This window comes from Mirounga leonina, unplaced genomic scaffold, assembly GCF_011800145.1.
Source record: "Mirounga leonina isolate KUSES-001 unplaced genomic scaffold, KU_Mleo_1.0 Mir_125, whole genome shotgun sequence".
NCBI classification, from domain to species: domain Eukaryota; kingdom Metazoa; phylum Chordata; class Mammalia; order Carnivora; family Phocidae; genus Mirounga; species Mirounga leonina.
This window is the reverse complement of record NW_023270305.1, coordinates 24,390,202-24,413,741: the sequence shown is the minus strand read 5'-3', so window position 1 is coordinate 24,413,741 and position 23,540 is coordinate 24,390,202. Positions and strand designations below refer to the sequence as shown.

General features: G+C 38.2%; 1 protein-coding gene across 4 annotated transcripts in view; it reads left to right on the top strand.

Annotated features, from left to right (window-relative positions):
- MAP4K3 (mitogen-activated protein kinase kinase kinase kinase 3) overlaps window positions 1-23,540 on the top strand; it is a 188,931-nt gene that overhangs the window by 49,374 nt on the left and 116,017 nt on the right. For all 4 annotated transcript variants that reach the window (XR_004678486.1, XM_035000969.1, XM_035000967.1 and 1 more), the window contains exon 2: window positions 16,464-16,521. Coding sequence is in view for 3 of the 4 variants with exons in the window: in XM_035000969.1 (XP_034856860.1) it covers window positions 16,464-16,521 (58 nt within the window). In the remaining variant the exon portion in view is untranslated. The remainder of the gene's footprint in view (window positions 1-16,463; window positions 16,522-23,540) is intronic.

Below are 23,540 nucleotides of genomic sequence, written 5' to 3'. Positions count from 1 at the left end.
ATGGGGACAAGGAGAGCATGGTCTCAAGGAGTCAGCCAGCTAAATAAGGAATTACAAAAAGAAGACAACATTCTCACCCCAGCTAACAGAAGACTTTCTTCTTTTCAGTTCTTTGCCCCCCCGCACCCCTCCCCGGCCCCGCACCCCCAGAAAATGGTTAGTTTATCCTGGTGTGTGGCTGGGATTCCTGCAGTGACACTTTCTGTATCTTGTCTCCCTGGTTGTCCTTTGTTTTCTCTAAAATAATATCTTATTTCAAAATGATTTTCTCTTTGATTGCAAAGATAAATTAGATTAAAAAAAATAAACTAGGCTCCACGCTCTGCATGGAGCCTAGTGTGGAGCTTAAACTCATAACCCTGAGATCAAGACCTGAGCTGAGACCAGTAGTCAGACTCTTACCTACTGAGCCACTCAGGTGTTCATCTTAGAGCATTTTAATGTCAATCACACCTTTCTGTTTACATGCCAGTTGTTCAGTATTTGAGTTCTAACTTTTTAAAAGTTTCATAAATTAGACATTATTATTATTGCTGTCTGCAGTCATCAGGGTTTGTTTAGATTGACCCAAGATTGCCAAATTATTTTATTTTTCCTCCTTTTTGCCTTTAGGCTTTGAGTTTTTTTTTTAATCTTGAACTATACCTTTAGAAGAATATATTCCATGCCTTTGGGTGGTTAAACTCTGTTTTTGTTTGTCAAAGAATGTGGGGTTTTTTGTTGTTTTTTTGTCCTATTTTTTGAATGATGTTTTTAACCTAGGAATGCAGTTCTAAAGTGACTTAATTACTCTCAGCACAGTATTATTCTGACCTTTATTATTTCTCTGAAAAGTCTAATTGTTCCTTCACAGGTAATCTGACTCCTCTCCTCTGTTGGTTTTAAAGATCCCCTCTTTGCCTTTGGCGTTTTGCAGTTTCATATGATGTATCTGGATGTGGATTTCTTTTTTATTTATCCTTCTTGGGACTTTCAGTGTCTCCTGAATACGAGGTCTTCTATTCATTCTGGAAGATTTTCAGTGTCCCTTGAAATATTGCTGTTTCTCCATTTTTTTTCTATTCTTCACTTCTGAAATTGTAATTAGATGTATGTTAATCTCTTTCATGAGATGAGATGATCTGAGAATGATTTTAAGATGTCTCAATCTCTTTCATGTTTTGTTTCTTTTTCTTTATTGATTCAGATCTGTCGTTTAGTTTACTAATTCTCTGTATCTCCTCCAATTAGGTTTTTGATTTCAAGGATTATGTATTTTTTTCCCCCAGAAATTCTGTTCAGTTCTTTTTTTCCCCTGTCTCCCAAGTCATTTTTTTGTCTCTTATTTATGGCATATATATATATTTTAAAGATTTTATTTATTTGACAGAGACACAGCGGGAGAGGGAACACAAGCAGGGGGAGTGGGAGAGGGAGAAGCAGGCTTCCCGTGGAGCAGGGAGCCCGATGTGGGGCTCCATCCCAGAACCCTGGGATCATGACCTGAGCTGAAGGCAGACGCTTAACGACCGAGCCACCCAGGCGCCCCTCTGGCCTATATATTTAATATTTTCTCTTATTTCTGTAAACTTTTAAGGCATACTTAATTGTAATTTTATGTATTCTCTATCTGTTAATTCCAGAATTTTAACTTCTTGCAGATGTAATCTGTTTTTTTTTATAGCTTTTGCTGCTGTGGTAGTTTGTTTCCTTTTGGTTTGATAATTTTGTTTTAATCTCATATTTGGCTAATAGTGATATTTAGGGATCTCCTGGGATCACATGGGTTGAAGGTGTGTTTGACTTCACACACAGAATTTGCTTCTCTTTCTAACAGGTGTTTTTCATTACCACCAACCCAGAAACAGCTTATATTCATTTATTGGCTTGAGGCTTCTCGTCCTTGCAAGAAATGGGTATTTATACTTAACTGAGAACAGGCTTGCAATAATTTTCAGCGGACCCCATTCCAATGAAGGCCTGATTTATACAGTTTTTTTATTTGCTGCCTTTGTCAGTGGACAGACATCCCCCCATACAGGCCTATCCGTTCACTGAGGGGTATGGCTTTTCAAGGGCATTGCTGGTTTTATGCAGTGGTCTCAATTACACCTTTTATCACATCTAATAAAAATCAAAATTCGGGCGCCTGGGTGGCTCAGTTGGTTAAGCGACTGCCTTCGGCTCAGGTCATGATCCTGGAGTCCCTGGATCGAGTCCCGCATCGGGCTCCCTGCTCGGCAGGGAGTCTGCTTCTCGCTCTGACCCTCCCCCCTCTCATGTGCTCTCTCTCATTCTCTCTCTCTCAAATAAATAAATAAAATCTTTAAAAAAAAATCAAAATTCAAGTTTCTTTCTAGATTCCAAGTTTAAGCTAAGGTCATGACTTTAGTTCTTGCTTACCACTCTCATTTCATTAAATAAACACATTCAACAGATAATTTTAATTAATTATTGTTTTCTCCTTGTTTTTGCTGCCTGTGGATTTCTTGTGAGTTCAGCAGTGCATTTAAAAGAAGATTTACTGTATCTTATCTGCCATATCTAGGTATTTGTAATGGGAGGATTCTCATATTTCATCTAACATATTTCCAAAAGTAAAACCTCAGGTAATTTTTATATACACTGGAGTTTGAGCACCACTGGGCTAGAGATACTGTTGCTGTTGCTTCTGTAGTGGGAAGTTGGAATTTGGTCACCTGAACCCTTGTGTTTTCCCAAACTCAATGCCACTGTTAAGTTTTAACTACATTATTAGTTAAATTGACATTTATAGTCTGCCATTTAAAAGTGTTAGTGATACAGAACAAGCCCTTTTTTTTTTTTTTTTTTTAGATTTCGTTTACTTGACAGAGAGGGAGAGCACAAGTAGGCAGAGCGGCAGGGAGAGGGAGAAGCAGGCTCCCCACTGAGCAGAGAGCCCAATGCGGGACTCGATCCCAGGACCCTGGGGATCATGACCCTAGCCAAAGGCAGACGCTTAACTGACTGAGCCACCCAGGCGTCCCTGAACAAGCCCATTTTGAATCCTAAATTAAACTTTGAAATATAATTTACTGATACGTTGTCTTTTTTCACAGATTATTTTCCACTATATTCAATCATTAGCTAAGTGCATTAAAAAAAAAGTTAGCATGATAATCTCAATCTGTTTTTTTCCTTTTTGAAATGAGCATCATATGGGGCACCTGGTTTGCTCAGTTGGCTGAGCGTTAGACTTTTGCTCAGGTCATGATTTCAGGGTCTTGGGATCGAGACCTACATTGGGCTCCGCACTCAGCAGGGAGTCTGCTTCTCCCTCGCTTTCTGCCCCTCCCTCTGCTCATGCTCTCTTTCTTCCCTCTCAAATAAATAAAATTTTAAAAAAGATTTTATTTATTTATTTGACAGAGATGGAGTGAGCACAAGCAGGGGGAGCAGCAGACAAATGAAGAGAGAGAAGCAGGCTCCCCTAGGAGCCCAATGCAGGGCTTGATCCCAGGACCCTGGGATCATGACCTGAGCTGAAGGCAGATACTTAACCGACTGAGCCTCCCAGGCGCCACCCCTCAAATAAATAAAATCTTAAAATAAAAAGAAATGAGCATCATATAGTCCTAGAAATTTACATCTTTAAAAATCTGGTTTCAGGAAACAAAGCCATTTAAGGTAATTCAAGAAAAAAGAGGCTATTGTAAAGATATATGTTATATGGAACTAGAATGTTGTCAGGAACTCAAGGCAGCTTTGGAGATCTGTTCCTTTCTCATGAGCTCTTATAATTTTTTCTGTGCATTTGTTCTGTTCTCTGCTCTTTGTCTCCTCAATATATCTTTTCTTTTTCTTCAAATCTTCACTTTTCCAAAGGTCTTGTTTGCTAAGACATTGGCACAGTTTTATGGCCTAGTTTTCACACTGGGTTATATTGCATGGTGGTACTGTTTCTCAGTATTTCTAAGTTCAAACTTTTTTTTTAAATTATTATTATTTTTTATTGTTATGTTAATCCCCATACATTATATCATTAGTTTTAGATGTAGTGTTCCATGATTCATTGTTTGTGCATAACACCCAGTGCTCCATGCAGAATGTGCCCTCCTCAGTACCCACCACCAGGCTAACCCATCCTCCCACCCCCCTCCCCTCTAGAACCCTCAGTTTGTTTTTCAGAGTCCACCATCTCTCATGGTTCGTCTACCCCTCCGATTCCCCCCCTTCATTCTTCCCCTCCTGCTATCTCCTTCTTCTTTTTTTTTTCTTAACATATATTGCATTATTTGTTTCAGAGGTACAAATCTGAGATTCAACAGTCTTGCACAATTCACAGCACTTACTAGAGCACATATCCTCCCCAGTGTCTAAGTTCAAACTTTTAAAGCTTCAATGCCTAATACAGTTGTCACTAGGTATACATGGCTATTAAAATAATGTGTTGGTCTTGTATGCTGTTAACTATAAAACACTGATGAAAGGTACCAGAGAAAACCTAAATAGAAATTAGTGTTCATGGATTGGAACACTCTACATAGTAAAGATGTTCGTTCTCCCCAGATTGATATATAGATTTAATGCAATTCCAAACAGAATCCCAGCAGGATTTAAAAAAATATATGGACAGGTTGATTCTGAAATTTATAAGGAAAGGCTAAAGACCTAGAATAGCTAAAGCAACTTCGAAAAAGAAAAATAAAGTTGGAGGAATCACAGTAATTGATTTTTAAGACTTTCTGTAAAGCTACAGTTACCAAGGTTGTGTGTAGCAATAGTAAGAGATAGACATAAGATCAGTGGACCCATATAGTATCTAGAAATAGACCCACACAGGTATAGCCAGCTGATTTTGACAGAAGTGAAAGGCAGTTCAATGCAAGAAGGATAGTCTTTTCAAGAAACAGTTATTAGAACAGTTGGACATATTCATGCAAAAACAAAAAAATCTCAACCTAAGTGCCCCACCTTAAACAAAAATTAAATCAAAATATATCATAAAAATAAATGTAAAACTTTTTTTTTTAGAAGAAAACATAGGAGAAAAATCTTTGATTTGGAATTAAGCAAAAAGGCTTTGGAAGGACACCAAAGCATAATCCATAAAAGAAAACAGTTGATAAATGGGACTTTATCAAAAGTACAAACTTTTGCTCTATATATTAGTTTGCTAGGACTGCCATAACAAAATACCACAGACTGGGTGGCTTAAACAATTGAAATTTTATTTTCTCACGGTTCTGGAGGCTGGAAATTCAAGATCAAGGTGTTTAGGTAGAGTTGGTTTTCCTGAAGCTCTCTCCATGGATTGCAGGTGGCTGCCTTCTTGCTGTGTTCTCACATGGCCTTTTCTCTGTGTGTGCACATCTATGGATCCCTTCCTTTTCTTATAAGAACACTAGCCCTACTGGATTAGAGTCCACCCCTCCCCCCCAATATGGCTTTATTTAACCTTAATTACTTCTTTAAAAAGCCTGTCTCCAAATACAGTTACATTCTAAGGTACTGGGGGCGTTAAATGAATTTTATGAATGAGTGCCCATAATTCAGTCCATAACACTCTGGGAATGGCACTATTAAGAGAATGAAAAGACAAGCTATAGACTGGGAAAAAATATATTTGCAGATTATAAACCTGATAAAGAACTTGTATCTGGGGGCGCCTGGGTGGCTCAGTTGGTTAAGCGACTGCCTTCGGCTCAGGTCATGATCCTGGAGTCCCGGGATCGAGTCCCGCATTGGGCTCCCTGCTCGGCAGGGAGTCTGCTTCTCCCTCTGACCCTCCTCCCTCTCATGCTCTCTCTCTCTCATTCTCTCTGTCTCAAATAAATAAATAAAATCTTAAAAAAAAAAAAAAACAAACTTGTATCTGGAATATATAAAGAACTCTCAAAACTCAACAGTAAGAAAATAAACATCCCAATTAAAGCATAGAAAAAAGACTAGAACACATTTCACCAAAGGATAGCAAATGAGCATATGAATAGATGTTCGACATCATTAGCCATTTAGGGAAATGCAAACTAAAACCACCACGAGATACTATTACACACTTGTTAGAATGGCCAGAATTGAAAGTACAATACCAATTACTGGCAAGGATGCAGAACAACTGGGACTGTCATACATGCTGCTGGACATGAGCAGTGGTATAGATACTGTAGAAAGAATGAAAGTTTTTTACAAAGTTAGACATATACCTATCATAAGACCCAGTTTCACTCCTGGGTATTTTCTTTTTTATTAACATATAATGTATTCCTTGTTTGAGGAGTACAGGTCTGTGATTCATCAGTCTTACACAATTCACAGGCTCACCATAGCACATACCCTCCCCAATGTCCATCACCCAGCCACCCCATCCCTCCCACCCGCCTCCACTCCAGCAACCCTCAGTTTGTTTCCTGAGATTAAGAGTCTCTTATGGTTCGTCTCCTCCTCCGGTTTCGTCTTGTTTCATTTTTCCCTCCCTTCCCCTATGATCCTCTGCCTTGTTAGAGAAACAATTCCTCGTATCAGTGAGATCATATGATACTTGTCTTCCTCTGATTGACTATTTCCCTTAGCATAATACCCTCTAGTTCCATCCACATTATTGCAAATGGTAAGTTTTCATTTTTTGATGGCTGCATAATATTCCATTGTATATATACACCACATTTTCTTTATCATTCATCTGTTGATGGACATTTAGGCTCTTTCCATAGTTTGGCTATTGTGAACATTGCTGCTATAAACATTGGGGTTCAGGTGTCCCTTCGGATCACTACATTTGTGTCTTTGGGGTAAATACCCAGTAGTGCAATTGCTGGGTCGTAGAGTAGCTCTATTTTCAGCTTTTTTAAGAACCTCCATACTGTTTTCCAGAGTGGCTGCACCAGCTTGCATTCCCACCAACAGTGTAGGAGGGTTCCCCTTTCTCTGCATCCTTGCCGACATCTGTTGTTTCCTGACTTGTTAATTTTAGGCATTCTGACTGGTGTGAGGTGGTATCTCATTGAGATTTTGATTTGAATTTCCCTGATTCCGAGTGATGTTGAGCACTTTTTCATGTGTCTGTTGGCCATTTGGATGTCTTCTTTGCAGAAATGTCTGTTTATGTCTTCTGCCCATTTCTTGATTGGATCATTTGTTCTTTGGGTGTTGAGTTGGTTAAGTTCTTTATAGATTTTGGATACCAGCTCTTTATCTGATACGGCATTTGCAAATATCTTCTCCCATTCTGTCAGTTGTCTTTTGGTTTTGTTGACTGTTTCCTTTGCCGTGCAAAGGCTTTTTTTTTTAAAGATTTTATTTATTTATTTGACAGAGAGATAGCGAGAGCAGGAACACAAGCAGGGGGAGTGGGAGAGGGAGAAGCAGGCTTCCTGCCGAGCAGGGAGCCTGATGTGGGACTCGATCCCAGGACCCTGGGATCATGACCTGAGCCGAAGGCAGACGCTTAACGACTGAGCCACCCAGGCGCCCTGTGCAAAGGCTTTTTATCTTGATGAAGTCCCAGTAGTTCATTTTTGCCCTTTCTTCCTTTGCCTTTGGCGATGTTTCTAGGAAGAAGTTGCTGCGGCTAAGGTTGAAGAGGTTGCTGCCTGTGTTCTCCTCAAGGATTTTGATGGATTTCTGTCTCACATTTAGGTCTTTCATCCATTTTGAGTCTATTTTTGTGTGTGGTGTAAGGAAATGGTCCAGTTTCATTCTTCTGCATGTGGCTGTCCAATTTTCCCAACACCATTTGTTGAAGAGACTTTTTTCCATTGGACATTCTTTCCTGCTTTGTTGACGATTAGTTGACCATAGAGTTGAGGGTCCATTTCTGGGCTCTCTATTCTGTTCCATTGATCTTCACTCCTGGGTATTTTTGTAACCTGTACTCAGATGTTCATAGCAGCTTGATTCATATTTGCCAAAAACTAAAAGCAGCTGGTATGTCCTTCCACTGGTAGTGGATAAGCAGTAGTGTATCCATATAATGGAATACAATTCAACAATGAGAAGGAACAAGCTAATGGTAAAGGCAGCCACTTGGTGAAAAAAGACAGTCTCAGAAAGTTACATATGAATGATTTAATTTATATGAAATTCTTGAAAATACAAAACTATAGTGGCAAAGATCCAGTCAGTGGTTGCCAGGGGTTAGGGTAAGGCGAGAATATAACTTCCAAGGGAGCTTTTGCAGTAATGGAATTTTTCTGCTTCTGGCTGGTGATTGTGGTTATACAAATCTATCCATGTGTTAAAACTACCAGAACTGGGGCGCCTGGGTGGCTCAGTTGGTTAAGCGACTGCCTTCGGCTCAGGTCATGATCCTGGAGTCCCTGGATCGAGTCCCGCATCGGGCTCCCTGCTCGGCAGGGAGTCTGCTTCTCCCTCTGACCCTCCCCCCTCTCATGTGCTCTCTCTCTCTCATTCTCTCTGTCTCAAATAAAAACAAACAAACAAACAAACAAGAAAACTACCAGAACTATATTTTTTAAAGTTGGTTTTTTCCAGTTAAAGGCTAAATAAATCCTGGGGATGTAATGTACAGCATGGTGACTACAATTATATCAATACTATATTGTATATTTGAAAGATGCTGAAGAGAATAGATCTTAAAAGTTCTCATCACAAGGAAAAGAATTTTTAAGCATGTGTGGTCATAGATGTTAACTAAACTTATTGTGGTAATCATTTTGCAGTATATACATATATCAAGTTATGTTGTATACCTAAAACTAATACATTTTAAATGTAGTTATATCTCAAAAAATTACAACTCCCCAATTTAAATATTTTATTGCATACACAAATAAAATTCATTTCTTCAGTTGTACTAGCCGTATTTCAGCCGATTGATAGCTATACGTGGCATGGGGCTACTCTGTTGTACCGTGCAGATATAAAGCATTTCCTTCAGTGCAGAAAGTTCTACTGGACAATGCTTTTTTAGAGTGGGGGTCAGCCAGTTTTTCCTCTAAAGAGCTGAATAGTAAATAATTACAGGTATTTCATATGGTCTCCATCTTAACTACTCAACCACTGTATTGTGAAAGCAGCTGTAGACAGCACCTAAACAAATGAACATGGCTGTGCTCCAGTAAAACTTTACTTATAAAAACAGATCTGTATCAAATAAAAAACCAGACTCCTAACTATAGAAAACAAAGGGATGGTTACCAGAGGGGAGGTGTGGGGCAGGGATGGGTGAAGGGAATTAAGCGTATACTTATCATGATGAGCCCTGGGTGATGTATGGAATTGTTGAATCACTATATTATACACCTGAAACTAATGTAACACTATATGTTAGCTATACTGGAATTTAAAAAAACGGACATGTTTGCTGACCCCTATTTTAGAGAATCTGGCCTGTATCTTTTTTTCATGTCAGCTAAGGGTTTACTGGTAGAGTGACTTTATACTTTATCACCCAAATTAAATAGAAATTTAATTTTGAGAATGAAAGTGGGCACTATTAAGAATTCTGCTAGGACAGTAGGCATAAGCTAGGAGTGTCCTAAGCAAACCAGGGACAGAGGTCACTCTATCAGTCTTACTGTATATTTAGTTGCCCTGTGGTAGGCTAACACCCAGTTCAAGTAACTGTAGAAAAGCAATCAAAACTATTCCTTCAGCAGGGGCTGTGGGTTAGCCATTTCCCTCTGAAAGGGAGTATTTATATGGGAGGCACCCTGAGGCTTGGCCCGCCTTATACACTCAAACTAGCCTGTGTTTTCTGTCCCTGTGCCTTTGCTCATGCTTTTCTTTCTATGCTCTCTTTCCCATTGCTCTTCCATGTTTGTTGTAATCCAGCCCATCTTGCAAACATCTGCTTAAATGGTAATCTCCTTCATAAAGCCATCCCTGTAACACTCTTTTCAGACTTAGAAGTTGGTATTTATATTTTATAAAACTCAAATGGTGCAGTGCCTTACACCAGGTCCCCAAACCTGGCTGAACATCAGAAACACATCAGTAGCTTTAAATACAGATCCATGGTTCCTGTCTTAAATCTGTTGGTTGAAAATCAAGGGTGGTTTTTTTTCGTTACCGTTTTCTTTTTAAACTCCTAATATTCTTATATAACTGGCCAGCTGGTTTAGTATTTGGAATCTGTTAATTTAGACTTACATTATTTGATATAAACACTGACTTTTAGAATTAGAAGGAACATTAGAAATAGTCTTTCTCACTTTCTTGTTTTTAAATTGGAGGGAAGGAGTTGGGAAGAAGACAGAAGGGAAATTACGTGCTCAGATCCCACTGCTAGTTACTGGCAGAGCCAGGACTAAACTTTGTATATCTTCACTCCCATTTCTGACCCTTTCTTCATATTAATGTTGGACAGACCCTTCTAAGTAGTAAGCTTTGAGTACAGTGTTTGGTACATAATCGATAGATTATTTTTGGTAGTGACTGCCTGTAACTCACTTTATATCGTAGAGTAGCACACTTTTCGCCTCTTTTTTTTTTTTTAAGATTTTATTTATTTGACAGAGAGACACTTTTTGCCTCCTAATGATTGCTTCTTGATGATGTTGTTTACTCCCACTCTCACACTCAAGGAATACTTTTCTGATAGTTGGAGATAACGCAGTAGTCAGCATGAAATCAACTCAGAAAAATTCTTTCCCAAATCAGTTCTAATACAAATGGCTTCTAAAAGGCTGACTGAACCCAACTGACTTCTGGGACAGCTTTGAATCATAATAGTTTGCAAGAGCTTCTCTAAACTGAGACCAATTCTAGATCTGCAGGACTTTCTTAACCAGGTCCACTCCCATTTGGGAAAGGTTACCCAGGATCTTTGGGAGTGTATGGGTGTGGGATGCCTAAGCCAGAGTAGCAATAGGGAAAAGGCTTGTGGGAAGTGATAATAACTTATGCTGTGCTTTAAAGGATTATCTGGGAGTTGGGCCCAGGAAGGAGTTGGGGCAAGCGTTTGTCTAGGCAGTATGATCCAAAGAGCAAACGTGTGGATAGCTTTGGGAAATGGCAAGTTGTTTATTTTGGCTGCAGCATAAAGTGCAAATTAGGAAATGACTGGAAAGACTGGGGCAAGATAGTGAAAAGTTTTATTGTTGAAATGCTATATTTCTCAACTAGATATCCACGTGCAAAAGAATGAAATTGGAGTCCTACTGGACACCATATAAAAATTCACTCAAAATGGATCATAGACCTAAATGGAAGAGCTAAAATTATAGAACGCTTAGAAGAAAACATAGGGAAAAAATCTTTGTGACCTTGGGTTAGGCATTGGTTTCTTAGCTATAAAACAAAAGCAAAGCAACACAAGATAGACAAATTGGACTTGATTAAAATTAAAATCTTTTGTGCTTCAAAGAATACCATCAAGAAAATGAAGACAGTCCATAGGATGGAATTAAATATTTGCAAATCATGTAACTGATAAGAGACATATCAGGATCTATAAAGAATTCTTCTAAGTCAGCAGTAAAAAGACAACACAAAAATGGGCAAAGAGGTGAATATGACATTTTTCCAAAGAAAATATTCAAATGGCCAATAAGCATATGAAAAGATGCTCAACATCATTAGTCATTGATGAAGTGCAAGTCAGACCACAATGAGAGGTAACACTTCACATCCACTAAGACAGCTAAAATAAAAACCATAACAACAAACATTGGAAAGGATGCAGAAAAATTGGAACCCTCACATATTGCTGGTGATAATATAAAATGGTGCAGCCACTTTGGAGAAAAATTTGTCAGTTCTTCAAAAAGCCAAACGTAGAGTTACCGTGTGATTCAGCAGTTCTACTCTTAGGTCTGTCTGTACCCAAGAGAATTAAAAACAAAAATGTGTACACTAAGTGCGCCTGGATGGCTCAGTCGGTTAAGTGTCTGCCTTTGGCTCAGGTCATGATCCCAGGGTCTTGGGATTGAGCGCCACATTGGTGCATCGGGCTGCTTGCTTCTCCCTCTCCCTGCCCCCTGTTCCCCCCTCGTGCTCATGCACATGCTCTCTTGTCTCTCAAATAAATAAAATCTTCAAAAAAAAAATGTACACTAATGTTCATAGAAGCGTTAATCATGATACCTAAAAAGTGGAAACAACCTAAATATCCTTCAGCTGATAGATAAGTGGATAAACAAAATATGGTATTTCCATACAATCGAGTATCATTCAGTAGCGAAAGGAGTCAAGTACTGATACATGCTACAACATGGATGAGCCCAAAAATGTTCTGCTTGGTTAAAGAAGCCAGTCACAAAGAACCACATTTTGTATGATCCTGTTTATATGAAATATCCAGAATAGTCAAATCCATAGAGGTAGAAAGTAGACCAATAGTTCTCAGGGACTGGGAGGGGGAGGAGTAGGGAGTGACTGCTAACTGAGTGCTCTGGGCTTTCTTTTTGGGGTGATGAAATGTTCCAAAGTTAGATAGTAGTGATGGTTACTTAGCTGTGAGTATACTAAAACCATTGAATTCTATGCATTGAAAGGGTGAATTTTATGGTATGTGAATTATATTTCACTAAAAGCTATTACGATAAGCACTATATTTAGTGAAAAATTTAAATTCTCTGACAAGGAATTTGAATTTTGTCTTTGCAATGATGTATATTGCTGAAGAGTTTTCAACTTAAGAACGACATGATCTGAATATCATTTTCAGAGCAAGTGAAGAATGGTGGTCAAACCAGTGAGGTGGCATAAGACGCCTAGGTCTAGGTGCTTAGAATATTTATTCTTAGTTTTCTGCCCTGAGCAAGTCTGAGAATTTTATATTATTGATACTGAATTAAAAATTTTTAACTTTAGGGGCGCCTGGATGACGCAGTTGGTTAAGCGTCTGACTCTTGGTTTCAGCTCAGGTCATGATCTCAGGGTCTTGCGATCGAGCCCAGTGTTGGGCTGCGTGCTCTTTCTCTCCCTCTGTGCCTTCTCCGCTGCGTATGTGCTCGCGCGCTCTCTCTCTCTCTCAAATAAATCTTAAATTTTTTTTAACTTTATACATGGTGATATTTTACATTATTTACCTTGGTCTCATTTTCTTCCTAATAAATTGCTCTAGGTGATTGCTAAAAGACTAGTAGTTGCAGGGGCGCCTGGGTGGCTAAGTCAGTTAAGCGTCTGTTCTTCGGCTTAGGTCGTGATCCTGGAGTCCTGGGATTGAGCCCCGCATTGGGCTCCGGGCTCATCGGGGAGTCAGCTTCTCCGTCTGTCCCTCACCTCTCTATCTCAAATAAATAAATAAAATCTTTTTTTTTTTTTTTAAGATTTTATTTATTTATTTGACAGAGAGAGACAGCGAGAGCAGGAACACGAGCAGGGGGAGTGGGAGAGGGAGAAGCAGGCTTCCTGCCGAGCAGGGAGCTGGATGTAGGACTCCATCCCAGGACCCTGGGATCATGACCTGAGCCGAAGGCAGACGCTTAATGACTGAGCCACCCAGGCGCCCAAAGATTTTATTTATTTGAGACAGCAAGGGAGAGAGAGCACAAGCAAGGGGAGTGGAGAGGGAGAAGCAGACTCCCCGCTGACCATGGAGCCCAAGGCAGGACTCGATCCCAGGACCCTGAGATCATGACCTGAGCTGAAGGCAGATGCTTAACTGACTGAGCCACCCAGGCGTCCCTTCTCAAATAAATAAAGTCTTAAAAGAATAGTAGTTGCAGAGCATAGGAGATACTATTAATTTTTATATTTATCTCAGTGAGTAATCTTGACCATTTTAAATTTAGAGACAGCAAAATATGATTTAGCCAGAATACCAAGATTCTTGATGAATCATAATGCTTTAAAGACTTTTCATTAGGGGCTCCTGGGGTGGCTCAGTTAGTTAAGCATCCAGCTCTTGATTTCGGCTCAGCTTATGATCTCTCAGGGTTATGAGATTGAGCCCTGTGTCAGACCCCACACTCAGCAGGGAGCTTGGAAGTTCCCTCTCTCCCTCTCCCTCCTGCCCCTTCCCACTCTCTCTCTGAATAAATAAAAAATAAAATCTTTTTTAAAAAAGCATGTAAGACTTTTCATTAACAAACATCTGGATTTTGATGCAGAAAAGCTCAGTTTTTGTTGTTATTTTTCTTCCCTTTTTGTGAATTACCTAAGTTACGTACTGGAAAATATTTCAGTAGGTAAAAAAGCAGTCATAATTTTGGCTGTTTTGTTTTTTTGTTCCTTCTAAAGAATCATAAGTTTAAAAACTCTTGTTATCCTCAAAATTCTAGACTGATTTAAATTTTTGGAAAAATCCTATTTGTAAGTAAAGCCTGTAGTAAATATTGACTTTAGTCTGATCAGTCCTACTGATAAGTCACTTACTGTCACAGTTTTTCTGTTAAATATGTGCTGGTGTTAATTATTAGTAAATCTATTTTTAGAATAGTACATTGTGTACAGTAGCCATTTTGGACACTTTGTGTAACTTGTGTTGTCAGTAATGCCCTCTTGTGGTCAATTAGGAACCAAATTTCAGCTATAAAAAATCAAAAAATCATCCTGGCTTTCTAGGAGTTCATATTATCTCTGCTCTTCTATAGTGGAAATCAGCCATACTCCGAATTTCTTTTCAGTAAACAGAAAACAAAACCATGGCAAGATTTTTAAATGGAGAATTGAGAATTGGGGAGAGTACCGTCTTAATTTATTTGGAGAAGTACTAAAAAAGATGAGGATTAGAAGACATTGTATCTAGGAGGAGCCTACCAGGGAAAGTTCATGAAGTGTGAGGAGAGGCAAGTAGTTGTGATAGTGTTTGAGGAGATTTATGAGTCATGTTTATGTGATATACCTGAATATTTTACAGGTACACTCTGTCCTCCCCCCCTTTTACAAAATGCTTCCAGAATGATGTTCTGATTTTATTTCTCTTTCATTGTGTGTGTGTGTGTTACACACACACACAGTCTCTTCTCATCCTAGGGAAGGGAATGAACACTTGCACTATATTTGAAATGTGTATCTCATTTAACGGAAATTAGGTTTAGTTTGAAATAACTGTTGAGATCTGTTTTGTACTGCCAATAATAAGTTTGCCATGATACGCATTCATTGGTTATGGGGATTTTTTCAGAAGGAATGAATTTTCCCTGCCAATTTAATTTAAATGTTTTTCTTAATTTGTATGGGGAGATCTTTTTAAAAAAATACTTATTTATTTAAGTAATCTCTACACCCAGTGTGGGGCTGAAACTCATGACCCCAAGATTTAAGAGTCGCATGCCATTCTGACTGAGCCAGCCAGGCTCCTTGATATGGTGAACTTTTCATATCTTTGTTCTTCTTTGAGTTAAAAGGTTAAATTTTATATTGCAGCAGTGGCTGTGTCCCATATCTACCTTCCTAGATTGTTATCTGACATTTTTAATGCTCCAGTATTCTTAGAAGGATTCCACTGTTAATGCTGTTACCATTCTTTGTGGGTGATTCATTGATCTTCACCATTAATAAGAGTATTGTGGGGTGCCTGGCTGGCCCAGTCAGTGGAGTGTGCAACTCTTGATCTTGGGGTTGTGAGTTCAAGCCCCATGTTGGGTATAGAGATTACTTAAAAATAAAATCTTAAAAAAAAAAAAGAGACTGTTGCAAGTACAAGTACTTCTGCTCACAGGACTGTATCTTTCTGTGATCAGGGAATTATATATATTGATCTTTATTGCTTGATATGAAAATCAAGTTTCAGTTAGCAGTTTAAGTATTATGTAACAATTATAACAGTTTGAAGTATTCTGAAAGTTCTGATCCAGTTGTAAAACATTTTGACAGTTACTGCCATTTTCAAACAAATTGAAAAGACAGCTTCTGCTTATTTATACATAATTACAGTTGTAAATACCAGCAATCTAATATTATGGATAGATTTTTAAAAAATATTTTATTTATCTGTTTGGGGGGGAGGGGCAGAGGAAGGGAGAGAGAAGCAGACTCCCCACTGAGCAGGGAGCATGACCTGGGGACTCCATCCCAGGACCCTGGGATCATGACCTGAGCTGAAGGCAGATGCTTAACTGACTGAGCCACCCAGGCGCCCCATATTCCAAGATTTTTAAGTTTAACAGTTTAAGGCTAGTTAATCAGTTCAAAATTTTAACTCACCTTTGAATGAATGACAGTAGAGTGTAATGCTTAAAAGCTCCGACTCTGAAGTCAGGCTTCTTGGATTGGAATCTTGCTGCTATGGCTTTACCAGCAGTGTGGCCTTGGCACGTTTTTTCACTTCTCTGTGTTTCAATTTCCTCATCTGCAACGTGGATATAATAGTTGTACCTACCTCATAAGATTGTTGTGGGACAAATAAATTACTGTAAAACACTTAGAACAGTGCCTGGCACATACAGAAGTCTGTGTGCATTAACTTATTGTTACCATTATTAAATTGACAGTTGAATTAACGTTGACATTCATTTTGAAGAATATACTATTTTGTAAATAGAAACCCCTTCTGCAATTCTTGCTTTAAAAAATACTTCTGTATAACTGAAAATAAACAGTAAAGTAAAATTATATTTCATAAAGTTTTTTATGAAAGCTCTTTTTCACAGTTGTCTTTTCTTCTCTTTTAGGCACGGAATGTTAACACTGGTGAATTGGCAGCAATTAAAGTAATAAAATTGGAACCAGGTAAATTGAAATTTGATGTTTCTTATTGTCATAAGCACTGGTTAACTTTAAAGCTGATTTTAATGATGTTTGGTCAGCATTCTCTGATTGTTCCGAACATCTTGGAAAATAGAACTGGGGTCTACTCTTTCCTCCTCCTCTTCAAGACCTGTAGACACCTGGCTCAGTTCTTCCTTGAAAAATAACTTGTAATTGGGGGAGGGAGGCGAACTTGCGAAGAAGAGACTTTGTTCCTTCTGAACTCAGTTGAGCTAACTTGTCACCAGTCACTAGTGGTGTTTTTCCAGGTTAACCCTATCCTGTGGTCAGAGGGCAGTGTGATGCAGGGGAAAGAGCTAAACTGAGATTGGGGTGCTTGGAGCCCAGTTCTTTGTGTTCTACACTCTTGCTGTGTGAACTTGGGCAAGCAACTTTTCTGAGCCTCAGTTTTCTCAGTAGACCTGGCCCTCACATTTTATGGGTCATTAATACTGTAATAGTAGTTACCTTCCAACTTGAGCAGCTTATTGTAGAGCCCCTAGGATGACTCTGTATTTTTTTTCTGCTTCACCTGTATTTTCTCTCTGAAATCCCCCACCCTTTGCAAAACCCATGTCTTTCTGAGTAACTACCATAATCTTGTTTATTCTCTCTTAAAAGTCCTTTCTCTCTTTCTCTTTTCCGCCACAAGCAAGCATTTGTGCTAGTGTGTAGACTGAGTTCCGCAGTGATGGTAGTGGCTTTCTGATGGCTTCTTCCACTCCAGACTGATGATAGACGAATTTGGTAAAACAGGTTTTATCCTTGGTTTGAGCAGAAACCCATTCCTGTAGTTTTGTTTTTGTTTTTGTTTTTGTTTTTAAAGGTGGGCAGTTTTTTCTGTAAAGTCCAGACAGTAAAATATTTTAGGCTTTGTGGACCACGTGTGGTCTCTGCATTCAGTTTTCCCTCTTTCCTCCCCATCTCTCTCCTTTCTCCCTCTAAAATGGAAAAAAAAAAAAAAATCTTAGCTAAAAAACCATTCTTAGCAAACCAGACCACCTGCAGCTGTAGTTTGCCCGCCCCTGATTTAGATCATCAGTAGACTTTTTAGAAGTGCCATTAAGATGAAATTTAAGGATATGTTGATGGACTGTGATCAAATCACACTCAAATATAATGAATAAAAAAATACTTTCTCAGTTATACATATTTACAGATTTTGTATAGTCTAACACTTTCACATATAAGACAGGTTTTTTCTTTAAATTTCTTATGTTTTAGGGGATATTTGAAGTTGGTGAAATCTGAGGTAAAAAAAGGGAAGATTTGGTTTTTTTTAATTTAAATTCAGTTAATTAACATATAATGTATTATTAGTTTCAGAGGTAGAGGTCAGTGATTCATCAGTCTTATAATACCCAGTGCTCATTACATCACATGCCCTCCTTAATGTCCAGCACCCAGTTACCCCTACCTCCAGCAACCCTGTTTATTTCCTGTGATTAAGAGTCTCTTATAGTTTGTCTCCCTTTCTGATTTTGTCTTGTTTTATTTTTTCCTCTCTTCCCCTATGATCTTCTGTTTGTTTCTTAAATTCCACATGAGTGAGATCATATGATAATTGTCTTTCTCCGATTGACTTACTTTGCTTAGCAAAATACCCTTTAGTTCTATCCACGTCATTGCAAATGGCAAGATTTCAACTTTTTGATGGCTGAGTAATATTCCATTGTATATATATATATTACCACATCTTCTTTATCCATTCATATGTTGATGGACATCTGGGCTCTTTCCATAGTTTGGCTATTATGGACATTGCTGCTATTAACATTGGGGTGCAGGTGCCCCTTCAGATCACTACATTTGTATCCTTGGGTTAAATCCCTGGTGCAGTTGCTGGGTCGTAGGGTAGCTCTATTTTCAGCTTTTTGAGGAACCTCCATACTGTTTTCCAGAGTGGCTGCACCAGCTTGCATTCCCACCAACAGTGTAGGAGGGTTCCCCTTTCTCTGCATCCTTGCCAACATCTGTTGTTTCCTGACTTGTTAATTTCAGCCATTCTGACTGGTGTGAGGTGGTATTTCATCGTGGTTTTGATTTGTATTTCCCTGATTCCGAGTGATGTTGACCATTTTTTCATGTGTCTGTTGGCCATTTGTGAAGTTGGTGAAATCTGAGGTAAAAAAAAAAAAAAGGAAGATCTGGCATTTGAAGTAGGGCCTTCATTTGTAATCTTTAAGAAGTGGCTATGTTATTTGATGAAATTGTCTCTGATTAGAAGTAGTTTATACATACATCATTCCTTCAAGTCCATTCAGTGCCTTCTCCTTCAGGTCTTCCCTACCCCTGGTCTGAGTAAGGACTCCTCCGCAGGAGTAGCTCCCTTATAGCACTTACCACAGCTGTATTGTCATTCTACAATTGCCTTTCTTTGTTTCTAGGCTTTCATCAAGTTTGTGTCCATAGCACTGAACTTTGTGTCTGATGCATAGTAGTTGTTCAGTACCTCTTAATATTTCCTTTAAAAAATCCGGAACTTGAAAAATCTTATTGTTCATCAAGTCATTTGTTTTCTGATTAATGCAGCGTTTATATTGTTATGATGTTAATCTTGAACACTGTTATGCATGTATTGATTATTTTAAAAGTAGAAAATACAATTAAATAAAAAGAAGAAAAATAATATTCTGCCATCCAGAGATAGCAAGGGTTATTATTATATATATGCTATTAGATATATCCTTAAATTTAGTTAATATTGGATTCCCTGCTTAAATCTTCATCGAAGCCACCTGAATTTTAGCATTTAATTTCTTTGCTTTAATGTCACATATCACTTGTTGGTATGCTTGAAGTATATGGCCTGGTGGTAACGAGTACAGATCTAAAGTTTTGCTACTTTGATTGTAGTCCTGGCTTGACCACATTGCTTCAGCTTTCTGGTTCTCTGTTTCCTGATCTCTAAAATGGAAGTAATAATAGTAGCTGCCTCTTAAGGTTATTGTAGGGATTCAATGAGCTAATATATTTAAAGGACTTAAAATAGTGCCTGGAACAAAGTACTATAGTACCTGCTGTAGTAAGTAGTTGCACTCCTAATGTATTACAGTTTTCAAAATGTGACCAGCCTTGTTTGATCTATACCCACGACCCTCCTTCTACCACTCATAATTTTGAATCAGATCCCAAATACCATATAGTGTCAGCCCTTAATCTTCCAGCATGTATGCATAAAGGATAAGAAATCAAAGTATAACCACAAACAGGAATTCTTACGTAAAATGGTACATCTACTTTGGAAAAACAGTTTGGCATTGTCTTAAAAAGTTAAACATTAATTTACCATAACGACCCAGCAGTTCCATCTTGTGCATCTGCATACACAGCTGTCACACACGTTTGTAGTAGCATTATTCATAATAGTCTGAAGTTGGAAACAACTGCCTATCAGCTGGTAAATGAAAAGACAAAATATGTTCATACAATGGAATGTTATTCAGCAATGGAAAGAAACAAAATGCTGATGGATGCAGGGACATAAATAAACCTACAAACGCACTATGTGAAAGGAGCCAGACACAAGAGACTACATATTGTATGATTCTGTTTATGTGAAATGTTCAGAAGAGGCAAATCTGTAGAGTCAGGAAGTGGATTAGTGGACTGGTGTGTGTGGGGGTGTGGTGATTAGCAATTAATGGACATGAGGGATCTTACTGGGGTAATATTCTATAACTGGTTGATAGTCATGGTTGCACAACTTGGTAAATTACTAAAAAAAAACCTGTTGAATTGTACACTCGGTCTGGATGAATTACATGATTTTCAAATATGGCTTAGCAAAGTGATAAAAATATATAAGCACATGCCATTGCTATATCTCAACAGTATTAATGTAGCTTCCAACAACAAATAAGTTCCATATGCTGCAGTTAGTTGATGTGTCTCAAATTTCTTTTATGTTTGTAGGTTCCTTCTCTTTATCTTCTCTCTCTCTCTTTTTTTAAATCTGTTCTTTTTCCTTGAAGTTTTTTGTTGAAGAAACTTGGTTATTTGTTGTGTAGAATTATTCCATCAGTTTGGATTTTGCTAATTGCCTCCCTGTGGTATTATTTAATATGTTCTTCTCTGAATTGGTAGTTAGCCTCAGAAGATTGATAAGATTTAGATTTGATTTGGATGTGGTGGAGGGAGACTGCTTCATGATTTTTCTAAATTAGAATTCTGATGGCCAGTCTACAACTTTTTGAAAAAACCAAATCTGAAATACATAAGTGTAATGTAATGAAGAATTTGCATCCAAATTTTGTTCCTTTTTTTTTTTTGTAACAATCGATATCTAATTTGAACCTGAAGCTAAACGAAAACTTATTCAGACATGAGGACAAAATTCTTTGTTTAAATGTGAATTTAGTCCACATGTCACTAGGACTTCCAATCTTACTCATGTGGTTTTATTTTATTTTATTTTTTTAAGATTTTATTTTATTTTAAGTAATCTCTACATCCAATGTGGGGCTCAAACTCATGACCCCAAGATCAAGAGTTGCATGCTCCACTGACTGAGCCATCCAGGTACCCCCATGTGGCTTTAATTTATATTTGGTTGTCTCAGTCATCCTTTAATTAACCAACAGACTATAACTTTTTTTAAGTTTCTATTTGAATTCCAGTTAACGTACAGTGTAATATTAGTTTATAACATTTTTAAACTTAAATTGCAAAGATTATGTTTGATCATTATAATAAAAGTAAGAAAAATACAATTAAAAAGAGGAAACTAAACATCATCATTCTACCAGCTATATGAACACTGTCAACTTTTGGGGTGATTTTCTCCAGATTTTCTTGTATGCTTATATACAGACATCCATATGTACATACACATATGGGGACACACATGATTATGTAGACCACAAAGGGCTGGTTGGAGTTCAGAGATTGGCAAAGATATACTACTGAGAGCAGCTTAATTTGCTTGCCTACCACTGAACCAGGGAACAAGCATTGCAAAGGATAAATAAGAATGCATGTGAATGGGCACAGCTCCCCAGGGTGTCCCCAAGTCCTCCCAGAAGTGGTCCACACTGGTGGTCGGTGCAGTGAGTGATTTATCAGCCACAAAACCTACTTTTTGTGTAAAATAAAAACACTTAGGAGTTCAGTTGCTAGAATTCTTACACTTTGTGGAACAAGGTAATGTTCTAGCCTTTTGTAGGCTACCCACCCTAGTTCATGGAGAAAAGCTCCATTTGCCTTAGGGCTGTGTAACAGTGGAGCAAATTCAAATCCAGGTTTAAGTTTTTTCTAGAGCCTATGCTGTTATGTGTATTGCCTTACAGATGCTTCATGGAATGCTTAGAATAACTCCTGGTTCTCCAGCAATGCTCTTTGAAAGTTTGCCTCTCTAGAACCCATGTTCATTTATTTTTAATTTTTAATTAAATTTTAAGTTCTTACATTTTTTAAGGTAATTGTAGACTTCAGAAAAAAGTTGAAAGAATAGTACAAAGAATTTCAGTATTTCACCCCAGATTTCTCAGTACTCGATTTATTATTTTTTACCTTATTCTTTGCTACACTAAAAGAAACCATCTTCCCCTGAATACTTTAGTGTGTGTTTAACAATGAAATGTTTGACAATGGTCAAAGTCAGGAAATTGATGCTGGTACGATGCTATTGTTTAACCCTTATTCAGATTTTGTCAGTTGCCCCAATAATATCCTTTTTTTTTTTTTTAATTTTTTTAATTTTTTTTTTTTTTTTAATTTATCTGTCAGAGAGAGAAACAAAGCACAAGCAGGGGGAGCGGCAGGCAGAGGGAAGAGCAGGCTCCCCACTGAGCAAGGAGCCTGACCCTGAGATCATGACCTGAGCCAAAGGCAGACGCTTAACTGACTGAGCCACCTAGGCGTCCCACCCCAGTAATATCTTTTATAAAGGCAAAAGAAAATCCAAGATCATGTGCTGCATTCAGTTGCCGGTCTCTTGAGTTTCCTTTAATCTAAGAGAGTTCTTGAGCCTTTGTTTTGGATTCTAGGTGTAGTTATTGCTGCTGAAGCATCCTTATTACGAGGCTGCCTTATGGAATAGACATCCTGTGTATATACACACATAAATACACATTTACCCATACCTCCACTGCCCCTCTACCCATCTGACTGTCTAAGACCAATACTAGTCTAACACCACAGGGTTCATTCTCTCCTTTTCATATTTGTAACTCTCTTCTCCAATAGGGAGGAGCTTAGTTTCCATTAGCCACAGTATATTGAATATTTCTTTGCTTTGTCCTTGAACACAAAAGTAATTTCAGAATTGTTAGTCCATGCCTCTGTGAGAAATCAAATACTAGCTAGAGATCATCGTTTAGAGTTCTGTTTATCTTTAGAACATACACTGTTCTAATGTCTGGTTCCCCACCTTCCTTACCCTCTCAGAAGTGTTTATGTGATTCATTTAATATCTCTATGGTGTATTAGTTTCCTAGGACAACCATAACAAAATACCACAAATTAGGTGGCTTAAAGCAATAGAAATTTATTCTTTCATAGTTCTGGGAGATGGAAAGTTGGAAATCAAGGTGTCAGTAGAGTTGGTTCTTTCTGAGAGCTTGAGGGAGAATATGTTCCATGCTTCTCCAGCTTCTGGTGATGGCCTGCAATGCTTGGCATTCCTTGGCGTGTAGTAAGCTCCAGTCTCAGCCTTCATCATCACACAGTGTGCTTCCTGTGTCCAAATTTCCCCCTTATATAAGGACACCAGTCATAGAGATCACCCTAAAAGCCTCATCTTGACTTGATTACTGCAAAGACCCTATTTCCAAGTAGGGTCACATTCACAAGTACTAGAGGTTAAGACTTCATCATATCTTTTTGGGGGACACAGTTCAACCCATGGCATATAGCCAGTTCATTTGTTTCTGTTTGTATTCATTTGGGGGATGCCTCCCTCATCTTTGATTTTATTTCTTTTCTTTTAGAGTGTTTTTAAAGTATGTGAAACTTTGACATGATTCTAAAAGGCAGAACCATACAAAACAGTATATTTAGGG